This window comes from Scyliorhinus canicula, chromosome 7 (genome assembly GCF_902713615.1).
Source record: "Scyliorhinus canicula chromosome 7, sScyCan1.1, whole genome shotgun sequence".
In the NCBI taxonomy this organism is placed as follows: domain Eukaryota; kingdom Metazoa; phylum Chordata; class Chondrichthyes; order Carcharhiniformes; family Scyliorhinidae; genus Scyliorhinus; species Scyliorhinus canicula.
The window spans coordinates 107,364,212-107,379,571 of NC_052152.1; the positions used below are offsets into that span (position 1 = coordinate 107,364,212).

Sequence of the window (15,360 nt, forward strand, 5' to 3'; positions counted from 1 at the left end):
ATGGTAACGGCGCCGTTGCCGCTCTCCCCTAAGAGGTATACCACGAGCCCGGTGGTGGCGGCGACCCTAAGAATCTGGGGACAGTGGAGACGGCATAGGGGGCAACAGGGCGCTTGATGGAGGCTCCACTGGGTGGCAAACATCGGTTCATCCCGGGGAACAAGGATGGGGGATTTAGGGGGTGGGCATCAGTAAATTGAGGGACCTGTTTATTGGCGGGAGGTTTGTGGGCCTGGGGAACTGGAAGATAAACTTGGGCTTCCCCAAGGGAACATGTTCTGATACTTGCAGGTAAAGGCGTTTGCTAGGCGACAGGTAGAGGGATTCCCTTTGCTGCCCTCGCCAGGGGACGATGGACAGAGTGCTTTCGGGGGTGTGGATCGGAGCGGGGAAGGTGTCTGACATCCATAAGGTAATACAGGAGTGGAGGAGTCGTCAGTGGAGGAGCTGAAGGCTAAATGGGAGGAGGAACTTGGGGAGCAGATAGAGGACGGGACTTGGGCGGATGCTTTGGAGAGAGTCAACTCTTCCTCTTCATGTGCGAGGCTTAGTCTCATCCAATTTAAGGTGCTGCACCGGGCCCACATGTCCGGGACTAGGATGAGTAGGTTCTTTGGGGGTGAGGACAGGTGCACCAGATGTTCGGGGAGTCCAGCGAATCATGCCCATATGTTCTGGGCATGCCCAGCACTGGAAGAATTCTGGAAGGGTTGGCGGGGACGGTGTCGAGGGTGGTTGGATCCAGGGTCAAACCAGGGTGGGGACTCGCGATTTTCAGAGTTGCGGTGGAGCCAGGAGTGCAGGAGGCGAAAGAGGCCGGTGTCCTGGCCTTTGCGTCCCTAGTAGCCCGGCGGAGGATCTTGCTGCAGTGGTAGGATGCGAGGCCCCCCAAGTGTGGAGTCCTGGGTCAATGACATGGCGGGATTTATAAAGTTGGAAAAGGTCAAATTTGCCCTGAGCGGATCAGTACAAGGGTTCTATAAACGGTGGCAGCCTTTTCTGGACTTCCTGGCTCAAAGATAGGTATCTTGGTCAATAGCAGCAGCACCCGGGGGGCGGTGGGGGGGGGGGGGGGGGGAAGAGAGAGAGAGAGAGAGAGAGAGAGAGAGGGGGGGGCTGTTTCTTATTATAGTTTCTATTTTTGTTTCTCGCTACAGTTATGTAACTTAACATTGTGTTAATTTAAGATGTTAATATGTTGGGTTGTTCATTGAGGAGGGGCGAAGGTTCATGATTGTTGTCATTATTGTTATTGTTGGTATTTTAGTATGGTTTGATGTTGCTGTATAAATTCAAAAATTTTCAATAAAAATTATTAAAAAAAAAAAAGAATCAGAGCAGTTCAGGCTAATTTTGCAGCAACACTTACATATGAAATGTCCAAGTATACGTAAACGAGGCTTTACCTGCTTGAATTCAGAGTCTTTGCCAACCATGGCCTGAACGTTGTAAACAATTGGATCCCCCTTCATTGCTGGCAAAGCTTCCCATGTGAGATCACACATATTCTCCTTCAGTTGCTTTAGCCTCGGAGCTAGTCAGATGGGGATTAGGCAGATTAATTTAGGGATGTAAATAACATAACAGGAGTTATGAAATTCAATATAGTTGGTTTTACACGGAAAACACAAATCTAATATAGAGAAGATGCATAACAGCTATATGTTGTTCCTTACAATTATTGCTGTGCGTTTCACATGGATATAAAGTCCATCTGTCTTCTCCCCAGGCAAGACACCACCTGTGTGTGACTGGATGGCCACTTACGGCGCTTTTCAGTAATCAGGGGAAGGTTCACATCATCAGGTGAGTGATGATGGTCCCTCTGATCTTCCCTTCCTTTACGGAATGGCAATTTTTCAGATCATAAACCTCCTTTTCCCTGGTTCCTCTCATTGCAAATGTGCATTCCGTTAATTGTTTACTGAATGATATTGATAGTGGTCATGGAAAAGTCACCAAATTAGATGGATGTGCCCTTTGATGTGAAGGAGGATATTTTGGAAGAAACGGGCAAGTGAGGCTAAGTTTGAGGCGGGGACGTGGGGAGGTAGAATGAAAGGGAAGTAAATGCTACAATTGAAAAGGAGACGTAATTTTAGAAAATGAAACAGCTGATTAGGTCTAACCATGGCAGCTTCAAAACCTGAAATTGTTGCTTACATTGCCATGTAAAGGTAACTCACTGCTGGGTATCTATTATTCTATATATAGAATCATAGAATCCCTCCAGTGCAGAAGGAGGCTATTCGACCCATTGAGTCTGCACCAACCCTTTGAAAGAGCACCTTACCTATACCCATGGCGCACCCTACCCCCGTAAACACACCTAACCTTTTGGACACGAGGGAACAATTTTAGCATGGCCAATCCACCTAACCTGCAAATCTATGGACTGTGGGAGGAATCTGGAGCACCCAGAAGAAACTCATGCAGACATAGGGAGAATGTGAAAACTCTGCAGTCACCCGAAGCTGGAATTGAACCAGAGTCCCTGGCGCTGTGAGGCAGCAATACTGACCACTGTGCCATCATGCCACCAACAGTAACCCGATAGTTCTAGCCATCTAAGATCATTTACTGACAGACTAACTTAATATCAACAGACACTTACCTTTAAGGGGAGATGGAGGAGATTTGGTAGTTGTGAAAGTGTAAACTTTAGAAAGGGGTCCTTCACCTGCTTCATTACACGCCTGAATTTTAAATCTGTAGCATGTTGATTCACTGAGCCTTTGAACTTTGTGTATGTGGCATGGTCCCCTGTACAATGTGGTATACCTGAAAGAAAACCAAGATCTTTAAAAGCATCTGCAAAGTTTTGAAGCACTTCGGGCTTATCCTCTGTGAAGTAATAAACACCGAGTTATCCTTCAGCTATTGAAGAGAAGTGCTTGAAGGCTGCAGATTATTTTAAAAATAAATACATTTAGAGACCTAATTCCTTTTTCCCCAATTAAGGGGCAATTTAGCGTGGCCAATCCATTTACCCTGCACATAAGACTCTTTTGCTTTCCGATTAGTTAGTGACTTTTTCTTCATTTTTATTATTTTTTTTTAAATAAACAATTTTATTGAGGTAGTTTTTGGCTTTGTAAACAGTTACAGACATCAACAGAAAGAAAGCAAAAAAGGCAAAAATGTGCAAACATCCATGTACTTTCAATACTTCAATCGTAACATACTGCACAAGCCCGCTCCTCTCCCACCGGTACTACCCGCCATTTTATCCCTCCTACTCTTACCCCCCCCCCCTCTGACGCTCACTCTCCCGTAAATAAGTCAATAAATGGTTGCCACCTCCGGTCGAACCCTTGTACAGATCCCCTCAAGGCGAACTTAATTTTTTCCATACCCACGAAACTCGACATGTCCGCAAGCCACAACTCAGTCTTCGGGGGCTTTGAGTCCCTCCATGCCAATAGTATTCGTCGCCGGGCTATCAGGGAAGCAAAGGCCAAAACATCGGCCTCTTTCTCGCCCTGGACTCCCGGGTCTTCCGAAACCCCAAAAATTGCCACCCCTGGACCCATCGCCACCCTTGTTTTTAGCACCCGGGACATGACGTCCGCAAATCCCTCCCAGTACCCCCTCAGCTTAGGGCATGCCCAAAACATGTGAACGTGGTTCGCTGGTCCTCCCGCGCACCTGGCGCATTTGTCCTCTAGCCCAAAGAATTTGCTCATCCGAGCCACCGTCAAATGGGCCCGGTGAACGACCTTAAATTGAATCAGCCTGAGCCTGGCACATGTCGCTGTCGAATTTACCCTACTCAGGACCTCTGCCCACAGCCCGTCCTCCATTTCCCCGCCTAGCTCCTCCTCCCATTTAAGTTTCAGTTCCTCCGTCTGGGACCCTTCCTCCCTCATGAGCATCTTATAAATACCCGAGACTCTACCCTCCCCTTCTTCTACCCTAGAGACTATTCGGTCTCGGATCCCCATTGGCGGGAGGCGTGGGAAAGATGGGACCTGTCTACGAACAAAGTCCCGCAACTGTAGGTACCTAAAATCATTTCCCCTTACCAGCCCAAATTTCTCCTCCAAGCTCCTCAAACTCGCAAAGCTCCCTTCCAGGAACATATCGCCCACCCTTCCCACCGCCATACTCGAAACCCCCCATCCATAGTCCCGGGGGCAAACCGATGGTTGTCACAGATTGGCGCCCAAACCGACGCCCCCGTCTCCCCTACATGCCTCCTCCACTGGCCCCATATCCGCAGGGTCACCACCACTACCGGGCTGGTGGAGTACTTGGCCGGCGGCAGCGGTAGAGGAGCCGTGACCAGGGCTGCCAAGCTGGAGCCCCTGCACGAAGCCGCCTCCACCCGCTCACAGATAGACCCCGCACCCACCATCCACTTCCTTATCATAGTGAAGGGTGGCCGCCCAGTAATAATTAATCAGACTCGGCAAAGCCAGCCCTCCCTCGCTGCGGTTCCTCTCCAACATCGCCTTCTTCACCCGCGGGGATTTTCCCGCCCAGACAAAGCTCATGATCATCCTGTTAACTCTTTTGAAGAAGGACTGTGGAACAAAGATCGGGATGCACTGAAAAACAAACAGAAATCTAGGGAGGATTGTCATCTTTACAGTCTGCACCCTCCCTGCCAGCGACAGCGGGAGTGCATCCCATCTCCGAAACTCTCCCTTCATTTGCTCCACCACCCTGGCCAAATTTAACTTGTGCAGCCTGCCCCAGTCTCGTGCCACCTGGATTCCCAAATACCGGAAATTTTCCTCAACCAGCCTAAACGGTAGCCCTCTCAATCTGTTCTCCTGGCCCCTTGCCTGTACCACAAACATTTCACTCTTGGCCGTATTTAATTTGTATCCTGAAAACTGGCCGAACTTCCTCAACATTCCCAGTATACTTCCCATCCCGGCCACTGGGTCCGACACGTACAGGAGCAGGTCGTCTGCGTAAAGAGAAACCCTATGTTCTACTCCGCCCCTCACCATCCCCTTCCATCCCTCTGCGGCTCTCAGCGCAATCGCCAGCGGCTCTATGGTCAGCGCAAACAGCAGCGGGGAGAGCGGGCAGCCCTGTCTGGTCCCTCGGTACAGCCTAAAGTACTCCAACACTTCTCTGTTAGTCCTGACGCTGGCCCTCGGGGCCTGATATAATAATTTGATCCAATCCACCAATCCCTCCCCGAACCCAAACCGTCCGAGCATCTCCCATAGATAGTCCCACTCCACCCGGTCAAAGGCCTTCTTGGCGTCCATCGCCACGACTACCTCCACCTCCCTGCCCGCCGGGGGCATCATTATACATTAAGTAATCTTCTCAGGTTGGCCGCCAGCTGCCTACCTTTCACGAACCCAGTTTGGTCCTCCCCAATCACCTCCGGTACGCAGTCCTCCATTCTAACCGCCAGTACCTTTGCCAGGAGCTTGGTGTCAACATTAATCAGGGAGATTGGCCTGTAGGACCCACACGCCTCCGGGTCTTTACCCCGCTTCAATATCAGTGATATAGTGGCTTGCGACATTGTCGGCGGCAGGGTCCCTCTGTCCCTTGCCTCATTGAAAACCCTCGCCAAGACCGGGCCCACCAGCTCAGAAAACTTCCTATAGAACTCTACTGGGTATCCATCCGGCCCCGGGGCTTTCCCCGACTGCATGGCCTTTAGGCCCCCCCAATACCTCCTCCACTCTAATCGGGGTCCCCAGCTCATCCACTCACCCCCCACCTACTGTTGGGAAGGTTAACCCGTCCAGAAACCTTTTCATCTCCTCCGGTTCTTCCGGCGGCTCCGAAGTATACAGCTTGCGATAGAAGTCCCGGAATACCTTATTCAATCCTGCCGGGTCCTCCACTTTGCGCCCCTCCCCATCCCTCACTCTACCTATTTCCCTGGCCGCCTCCCTCTTCCTGAGTTGCTACGCTAACAGTCTGCTAGCCTTTTCCCCATGCTCGTACACCACTCCCCTAGCCTTCCTAAGCTGTTCCACGGCCCTACTCATGGATAGTGCCCCCAGTTCCGCCTGTAGTCTCTGCCTCTCCCTGAGTAAAACCTCCCCCGGGGACTCCGCGTGCTCTTCATCTATCCGACCCATTTCCCTGACCAATCTATCCATCTCTGCCCTGTCTGCCTTGGCTCTGTGGGCCCCAATTGAAATCAGCTCCCCCCGCACTACTGCCTTTAGCGCCTCCCAAAGGGTCGCCGCTGAGACCTCCCCCGTGTCATTCACCTGCAAGTAATTTTGCATACACCTCCGAAGCCTCTCACAGATCCCCTCCTCCGACAGCAGTCCCACGTCTAGCCTCCATTGCGGGCGTTGGTAGCTCGCTCCCCCGATCTGCAGGTCTACCCAGTGCGGGGCATGGTCTGAGATAGTAATTGCCGAATATTCCGTGTTCTTTACCTCCCCTATACAATCCCTGCTTGGTACGAAGAAATCTATCCTAGAATATACTTTATGGACGTGCGAGTAAAACGAGTAGCCCCTTCCTGTCGGCTGTCTATCTCTCCAGGGGTCCACTGCCCCCATTTGCTCCATAAACCCTTTCAGCTCCCTTGCCATTGCTGGGAGTCTACCCGTTCTGGGACACGACCGATCCAAAGCCGGGTCAAGGACCATGTTAAAGTCCCCCCCCCCATTATTAGCCTACGAGAGTCCAGGTCCGGGATCTTCCCCAGCACTCTTTTAATGAAGTCCACGTCATCCCAGTTCGGGGAATATATATTTACCAGCACCACTCTTCTCCCCTCCAGTCTGCCCCGTACCATCAGGTATCTGCCCCCCCTGTCTGCGGCTATGCCCTCCGCCTCAAATTGCACCCGCTTGTTGATCATGATTGCCACCCCCCTGGATTTCGAGTCCAAGTCTGAGTGGAAGACCTGGCTAATGCAGCCCTTCCTTAGCCTGGTCTGGTCAGACACTTTCAGATGTGTCTCCTGCAACATAATTACGTCCGCCCTCAGAGCCCGCAAGTGCGCGAGCACCCGCGCCCTCTTAACCGGCCCATTCAGTCTCTTGACGTTCCAGGTGATCAGTCTGGTCGGGGGGCACAACCCACCCCCCCCCCCCCCCCCCCACCACGCCGGTCAGCCATAGCCTTTCTCGGGCCGGCCCCCGGCCCGTGCGTCGCGCCATTCCTGGCCCGCCCGTTGGCTGCCTCCACCCTCGACCTCCTTTCCAGTGCCTATTTCAAGTCCCTCCCACGTCAGCAGAACAACCCCCCCACTAACCACATCCCCCGATACCCCCACCCCTGCCATCCACTGGCTGTGATCTCCCCCCCCACCTGACTCCCTTGACTAGCCAATCTGCTAGCCCGGTGACTCAACACTCCGGCGCTTTCCTGTCTCATTCCCATTGTTTCCCCGTCCTCCTCCCCACTCCCTGGCACCCCATCCCCCTCTCCAACCCACTGGAGCAAACTCACTGGCACAGGAAGGCATGGACATCATCAAACCAAAACCCCCCCCCCCAACCCACGTCCTTGGCCCCCCTTGCTGACCGGCCCCACTTCGTTACCGTGCCGGCTCCAGTGTCCTCCGCGAGCTGCACAAAAAGTACAAATCCGCCCAAAAAGAAAAAAACAGAAAAAAGAGGAAAAAACAAAAACATGAGAAAAAAAACCCCCCAAACCAATGTCCATGAACAAAGGAAAGAGTCCCAAATGTTCCGCTTGGCACCTTTGACCCAGCAAACCGTTGAACAGCAGTCCAGGTCCATTCGGCGTACCTTCCCACGGTAATCCTCGGGCACTAATTCGCGTCCGTGGGGCCTCTTTTCGGGACCAGCCCCTGATCCCTTGCAAAGTCCATCGCTTCTTCAGGCTCGTAGAAGTAGTGGTGTTGACCCTGATGCGTGACCCATAGGCGAGCCGGGAACAGCAGACCAAACGTCACGTGCTTCTTGAACAGCACCTCCTTGACATTCTTTTTTTTTTTTTAATAATTTTTATTGAAAAATTTTGAATTTATACAACAATAACGCACCATAGTAAAATACCAAAAATAACAATAATATTAACAATCATAAACATTCGCCCCACACCCATGCACAACACAGCATTTTAACAACAACGCAAATTAACACAATATAAAGTTACAGAATAGAAACTACAATAAGGAACACCACCCCCCCCCCCCCCCCCCGGGTTGCTGCTGCCATTGACCAAGTTACCTATCTTTGCGCCAGGAAGTCCAGAAAAGGCTGCCATCGGTTATAGAACCCTTGTATTGATCCTCTCAGGGCAAATTTGACCCTTTCCAGTTTTATAAATCCCGCCATGTCACTGATCCAGGTCTCTACACTTGGGGGCCTTGCATCCTTCCACTGTAGCAGAATTCTTCGTCGGGCTACTAGGGACGCAAAGGCCAGGACACCGGCCTCTTTTGCCTCCTGCACCCCCGGCTCTACCGCAACTCCAAAAATCGCGAGTCCCCACCCTGGTCTGACCCTGGATCCAACCACCCTCGACAACGTCCCCGCCACCCCCTTCCAGAATTCTTCCAGTGCTGGGCATGCCCAGAACATATGGGCGTAGTTCGCTGGACTCCCCGAACATCTGGTGCACCTATCCTCACACCCAAAGAACCTACTCATCCTAGTCCCGGACATGTGGGCCCGGTGCAGCACCTTAAATTGGATGAGACTAAGCCTCGCACATGAGGAAGAGTTGACTCTCTCCAAGGCATCCACCCAAGTCCCGTCCTCTATCTGCTCCCCGAGTTCCTCCTCCCATTTAGCTTAAAGGTTGCTCGCCGCCGAGCCACCTCCTGGCTTAGGTCCTGGTAAATGAGGAGAACACTGTTGTTCCACGTGGTGCTCCTGGCGCTCTTTGCCCACCGCAGCACCCGCTCCTTGTCCACGAACCTGTGGAACCCAATCACCATCGGAAGGGGGGGGGGGGGGGGGGGTTCCGCCCGGCCGCCCCTGCCTCGCCTGCACTCTGTGTGCCCCCTCCAGCTCCGGCGGTCGCAGAAAGGATTCGGCCCCCATCAGCTGCACCAATAGGTCTGCTACAAACGCTGCGGCATCAGCTCCCTCAGCCCCCTCCGGGAGGCCGACCATCCTCAGGTTGTTCCTGCGGACTCTATTCTCCAGCTCCTCCACTCTGTCCAGCAGTCTTCTCTGCCGCTCCTTCAGCCCGTCAACTTCTAGCGCCGCAACCGTCTGCGCATCCGCCTGCTCCTCCACCGCCTCTCCCAGCTCCTTAACTTTAACATCTTGCGCATCCAGCCTCTGGTTCAGCTGATCCACCGCTTTCTGGATTGGGTCCAAGCTGTCCCGCTTCAGCACTTCAAAACTGGACTTCATTACCTGGAGCATGTTATCCAGCGTCTGCTGGATTGCTGAGTCCAGGGTCCGTGTGTCCGCTATCTTAGGTCCCAGGTAAGTTTCTTCAGGTCCTTGCCTCTGTCCCTTTTTCTCTTTTTTCTTCTGCCTTCTGGACTCCCGCTGATCCATGTGCCGCAGCCCGCTCCTCAGCACTTTCGCTGCCGCCTTCCTACAGGTCCGTGGTCCCGCTATCGCGGGGAATCAGCCCCTAAACGACCACCGGAGTGAGAGCCCGCCGAATGTGCGGCTCACTCGGGCATCGCCGCCACTGGAAGTCCCCAGCCCGTCAACTTCTAACGCCGCAATCGTCTGCACATCCGCTTGCTCCTCCACCGCCTCTCCCAGCTCCTTAACTTTTACATCTTGAGCATCCAGCTTCTGATTCAGCTGATCCACTGCCTTCTGAAGTGGGTCCAAGTTGTCCCGCTTCAGCGACTCAAAACTGTTTTTCATCTCCGCCATCTTAAGTTCCAGGTCAGCTTCCTCTGCTCCTTGCCTCTGTCCCTTTCTCTCTCTCTTCCTGGACTCCCACGGTTCCATAGATTGCAGCCCGCTCTCCAGCACTTTCGCGGCCGCCTTTTTGCCGCTCCGTGGTCCCGCTATCGCGGGGAATCAGCCCTAAAGCCCCGCCGAATGTGCGGCTCACTCAAACATCGCCGCCACCGGAAGTCCCCTCCATTTTTATTATTAACCAATGTTAAGCAAAATCTTTCTTCCTCAACTGCATTTTACCAACAAGAAAGGATTTGGGGCACAGCTATTATGGTTCTCCATGTGAATTCTATGTGAGTCAAGTATCATTTGATCATGAGAATATGACAAGCGATTACTTGCACAATTCTATACTTTCAGCGGCAGCATGCTCACATAGAAAAAGTCAGACCTCCATGAACACAAGTTGATTAAAAGGAGTCTGCGACCCTTTCTGCATCTAGGCTGATATACAATGCTCAAGGAAGTGTTTAGTTACTCCTAATGGTATCAACATGGAATGCATACCAAATTATGTGATGCTTGTTTAAAAATTTTTTTTTTTTTTTTACAGCACCCAATTCTTTTTTCCCCAATTAGGGGCAATTTAGCGTGACAATCCACCACCGTGCACATCTTTTTGGGTTGTGGGGGTGAAACCCACAAAGACATGAGGAGAATGTGCAAACTCCATACGGACAGTGATCCGGAGCGGGATCGAACCTGGGTCCTCGGTGCCATGACGCAGCAGTGCCGACCACTGCACCACCGTGCGGCCCCATTATGTGATGCTTGTATGCAGCTCTTAAAGTTTTCATTAAAGGTAACAAGGCCACACTATGTCATGGACCAATGGGACATGGATATACCTGTGCCTCTTTTGAACAGTGCATTTTTAATCATGGTAGTTCCATGAAGAGGAGAAGCTTTTGGAGGGCAGGCATTTTTCCACATGAAGGGAGAAGAAAAAAAAAAGAGTCATCTTGTGCAACATTTAGACACCCCTTTTGGCCATTTTGGTAGCACCTACTGGAAACAGGTTCTGTCCAATTTACCTCCCATTCTTGTCCTCCATTTGCAAGACATACTGAATGGCGTCCGATGCCAAAGCCTTGGCAGTTCCCTCTCCCCATTTGAGCTTCAGGGTTTGATAACTAAAGGTGACACATTCCAGTCGAGGTGGCTCTGGGGGCAGCGGTTTTGTTTTTGCCTTAATGGTGTGGCTAAAAGGACCAGGTCCAATGCTGTTTACAGCCTGTACTCGTACTCTGAAAGTACAAAAGAAGAATTGTTTTGATGATAAAATGCTGTAACATGGTTTTGCATTAAGAATTGCTTCAATTTTAGATTAGAGTAGGCAGCAATGTCCACATGCAAATTAGATGTCAGCTGTATAACATTTTACAATTGTTACACAAAGCAAGGTAAACCAATTACATCTTATAAGCAACATGGCCTGTAATTGTTTTTGGGACTGCACAGATGATTTCTTTAACATTTTTGCACGGCTGTGCATGCATGGTAACTCATGTGACATACGGAGGGCGGGATTCTCCGCCGGTTGATTCTCCGTTTTGTCAGCGCCCGGGGGTTTCCCAACAGCGTGGGGCTGCCCCACAATGGGAAACCCCATTGACCGGGTGGCGTAAGAGAGAATCCCGCTGGCAGGTCGTGGCAGAAATGCGGCTGGGACGGGGCAGAGAATCCAGCCTGGGGTCTTTCAAGTGCTGTGCACATAGCTTAATATAGTTAATTTGCACTCTCACTCAAAACATTCCACAAAAGAATATCATAGCCAATTTAAGGTGAGCTGTGTCAAACTTAGCTCAATGGTAGCATCGTTGCTCTGAAGGTCATAGGTTCAACATCTTTCTGGAGTCTTGAGCACATAATTCAGGCTGACACTTCAGTGACATGCTGAGGAAGAGCTGCACTATTGAAAATGCTATCTTTAGATGAGACATATAGGATCTCACAATGGCATTCAAAGAAGAGTCTTGATGCCCTCATCAACATCAGCCTTTAAATAACACCCAAAAGATATCTGGTCATTTATTTCACCCTATTTGTGGAATCTTGCTGTGTGCCCTACATTACCAGTGACTATACTGTAAAACTGGTCCGGTATTGGTTCTAAGTACCTTTCAGCAGCAGACACAGATCAGGTACCTTCTGAGCTGGTGCTTGTAGAGCCAGTTCTCCTCAGCTGTTGCTACCTAGACCTTCCAATACAGCAAATGGTGGTTTGTTGGGGGTGCCAGCTTTGGAGATTTGCTGATCCCCCTTCAATTTGTACTACTTTAATGTGGCAAAATGTGAAGTTGCTCACTTTGGCAGGAAGAATGAAAAAGCAGAGTAATACTTGAACGTCGAACTACTGCAGAATTCTGAGGTGCAGAGGGATCAAAGTGTTCTTGTGCATGAGTCACAAAGCATTAGCATGCAGGTAAAGCATGTAACCAAGAAGGCCAATGGAATTCATCCTTTATTATGAGATGAATTGAAAAAGTTGCAAGGTTGCCATGCTTCAGTCAAACAGGGCACCAGACTAGATCTTGAATATTTGTGTTTTGGTCTCCTTAATAAAGGAAAGATGTCATAGCGTTAGGGTCGGTTGAGGGTAGGTTTATTAGATTGATAACTGGAATGAGTGGGTAGTTTAAGAGGATAGTTTGAACAGACTAGGCTCACTCTTTCTGGAGTTTAGAACAGTGAGGTTGACTTAATTGATGAATATCAGCTCCTGAGCTTAATAAGGTAGATGTGAAAATGTTTCCTTTTGTGTCTGAGTCCAGAAACTTTGGGATACTGTTTTAAAATTAGGGATCACCTTTATAGGGTAGGGATGAAGACATTTTTTTCTCTGAAGAGGGTTGCACAACTTTGGGACTCGGTTGCAGAAGGTGGTGAAAGCAAGGTTACCGAATATTTTTAAATTAGAGGTAGATAAATTCTAGTTAGGCAAGGGAATCTAAGGTTACCAGGGATCGGTGGGAATGTAGAACTCAAAACAAGCAGATTGGCCATGATCTTGGAAATCCTGTACTTTAGTGTTTCATAACCAACTTCTGTCATTGGTCATCCGATTGAAACATTAACTTTGTTCTTTCTCTCTGCAGGTGCTGCCTGAACGGTGGCAATTTCTGCTTTTATTTTCATTTAAAAACATTTAAAAAAAAATACTCCAATCTTTTTTTCCAATTAAGGGACAATTAGCATGGCCAATCCACCTACCCTGTTTGTTTTGTGGGGGTGAGACCCATGGAAAATTGGGGAGAATGTGCAAACTCCACACAGACAGTGACCCGGGGCTGGGATTGAACCCGGGTCCTCAGCGCCATGAGGCAGCAGTACTAACCGCAGCATCACCGTGCCACCCCTTTATTTATTTATTAATTTTAACTTGATCTGCTGGTTGCCACAAGATTCTGTAGCTTGTGATACAAACTTAATATCTCTCCGAGCTCTGGTGAAAATTTGTATCGGAAAGCTCTTTTTCCACACGCCCTCTTTTTAAAGTCTTCATGTTCCATCTGCTTCTATTATAGTTTTATTTCCAGTAAATTAACAAGCAAAAGGTATTTTCAGTATTGTTACAAGAAGCAAAGAATTCTTCAAAACAATAATCTATTTGAAGCTAAAACAGGATTACAAATATCACCTAGAACAGCAATTTTTTAAAAAATGGCTAAAACGATTGTGCCTAGTTTAGAGCTCCAAAATACAGTTATTTTCATTTGGGTGAAAGGGGCACTCAGGTAACCCTGCTTTAAATACACAACATTGGTTCTGCTTCATTTGAATGGATCCTACTTAAAGTAATCTCTCATTCACTTTTATAACAAGAACAGTGAGCACAATTGTGGCTCCTATCTGGCTAATTTAAAAAAAAATACACTGGTCACCAAACATTTGTTTGGTTTCTGCAGTTGTAGACCTAACCTTGAGTGGAATGCTAACTTCAGTTTGGCATGTAACCAAACAATTTAGAGAAACTAGCCACTTGAATCCTCTGAGTCCACCTTACCTGTATGTTGTATCTGGCTGCAAATTTTGTATGACAAGACGAGTGGATCTGTCCACCATTATAGGCTGCCTGTCACCAAAGTCTATACTGTAGCTTGTGATTTCAGAACCATGATCACAAGGTTCTTCCCACTGAATGGCAAGACAAGTTGATGGCGAATCGGGTGGTATATTAAGCTGACCGTCATCCACTACTTGCAGAAAACTTACGGCAGCTGGAACAGATGCTGGAGTCATACACAAGGTCACATTACTGAAAGGGCCTGAACCAGCAACATTTAATGCCTGGAAACAGAGATTTGAAAGTTAATAGCATGCAATACATTACACTTAAGGATTATCTGGCCTTCTAGTCACCCAGAGTGTAACTTCCATTTCCCCTGTTAAAATCCACTACTATACTCAAGTATATTTTCAGTTCTTAATAATCTATGGGGAATTGGTCTTTAACTGACAGCAATTTACAGAGTTTAGTCCAGTTACTGGTTACAACTCAATTAGCTTTGTTAACAAGGGGCTGGTTTAGCACAGTGGGCTAAACAGCTGGCTTTGAATGCAGAACAAGGCAGCAGCGCAGGTTCAATTCCTGTACCGGCCTCCCTGAACAGGCACCGGAATGTGGCGACTAGGGGGCTTTTCACAGTAACTTCGTTGAAGTCTACTTGTGACAATAAGCGATTATTATTATTATTATTTAAAAATACTGGATGCTCTTTGGAGATTTATGTCAGGGTGCGAGTAAGCAGTGAATGGGATGAATCTGGGTTCAGTGTTGGCCGCTTTACATTCTCTTATTTATATAACGCACTTTGATTCAGAAACTCAAATCAGATCAAATAAATAGATGTTGTAGTGAAATTGGTAGAAGCATCTGAGAACTTATAGAAGGATTTGAACAAAATAAGTAGGTATAGCAGTGACAGGTGCAATTTAATGCAGACAAAACAGAGAAAATGAAAAAAGAAACAGAAATGGTGTTTATATAACCAACTCTAGAACTTCTAAGCTTCTAGGAACATACTAGGTAAATTGCTCTTGTAGGCAGTCAGCATGGACACAATGACAAAATGGCCTCTTCTGTGCTGTAATCATTCTATGACTCTAAGCTGGAAGAGATCTGGGAACATGGACTTGTCTGTGGGGAGTCTGCACGTTCTCCCTGTGTCTGCGTGGGTTTCCTCTGGTTTGCACCCACAAGTCCAAGACGTGCTTGTTAGGACATTCTGGATTCTCCCTCAGTGTTCCCGAACAGCGGAGTATGTCGGCTGGCGGATTTTCACAGTAACTTCATTGCACTGTTAATGTAAGCCTACTTGTGACACTGATTAAGATTATTTTTATTGATGGCAAAAATATCTAACTGATGAAGAGCAGTATTACACAAAGCCAACACGATTGGGAGTAGGCAGAAAAAGTTGTGATCAGACTGTACAGATATAAGCAACAATGCAGAAACTTGTTCAAAAGTCATATTCGGAACAAAACGTTAACGTTGTTTCTCTCTCCACAGATGTTGTCAGGTCTGCTGTGAATTTCCAGCACCTTGTTTTTATTTTGATGTAGT

At 48.7% G+C, this 15,360-nt stretch overlaps 1 protein-coding gene across 8 annotated transcripts in view; it reads right to left on the minus strand.

Annotated features, from left to right (window-relative positions):
• fndc3a (fibronectin type III domain containing 3A) overlaps positions 1–15,360 on the minus strand; it is a 333,055-nt gene that overhangs the window by 20,006 nt on the left and 297,689 nt on the right. For 7 of the 8 annotated variants that reach the window (XM_038802629.1, XM_038802621.1, XM_038802626.1 and 4 more), the window contains 4 exons: positions 13,798–14,081; positions 10,826–11,038; positions 2,615–2,781; positions 1,407–1,534 (listed from right to left, as the gene is read on the minus strand). In XM_038802629.1, coding sequence (XP_038658557.1) covers positions 1,407–1,534; positions 2,615–2,781; positions 10,826–11,038; positions 13,798–14,081 — 792 coding nt within the window. The remainder of the gene's footprint in view (positions 1–1,406; positions 1,535–2,614; positions 2,782–10,825; positions 11,039–13,797; positions 14,082–15,360) is intronic. The other variant, XM_038802625.1, reaches the window with a different exon arrangement.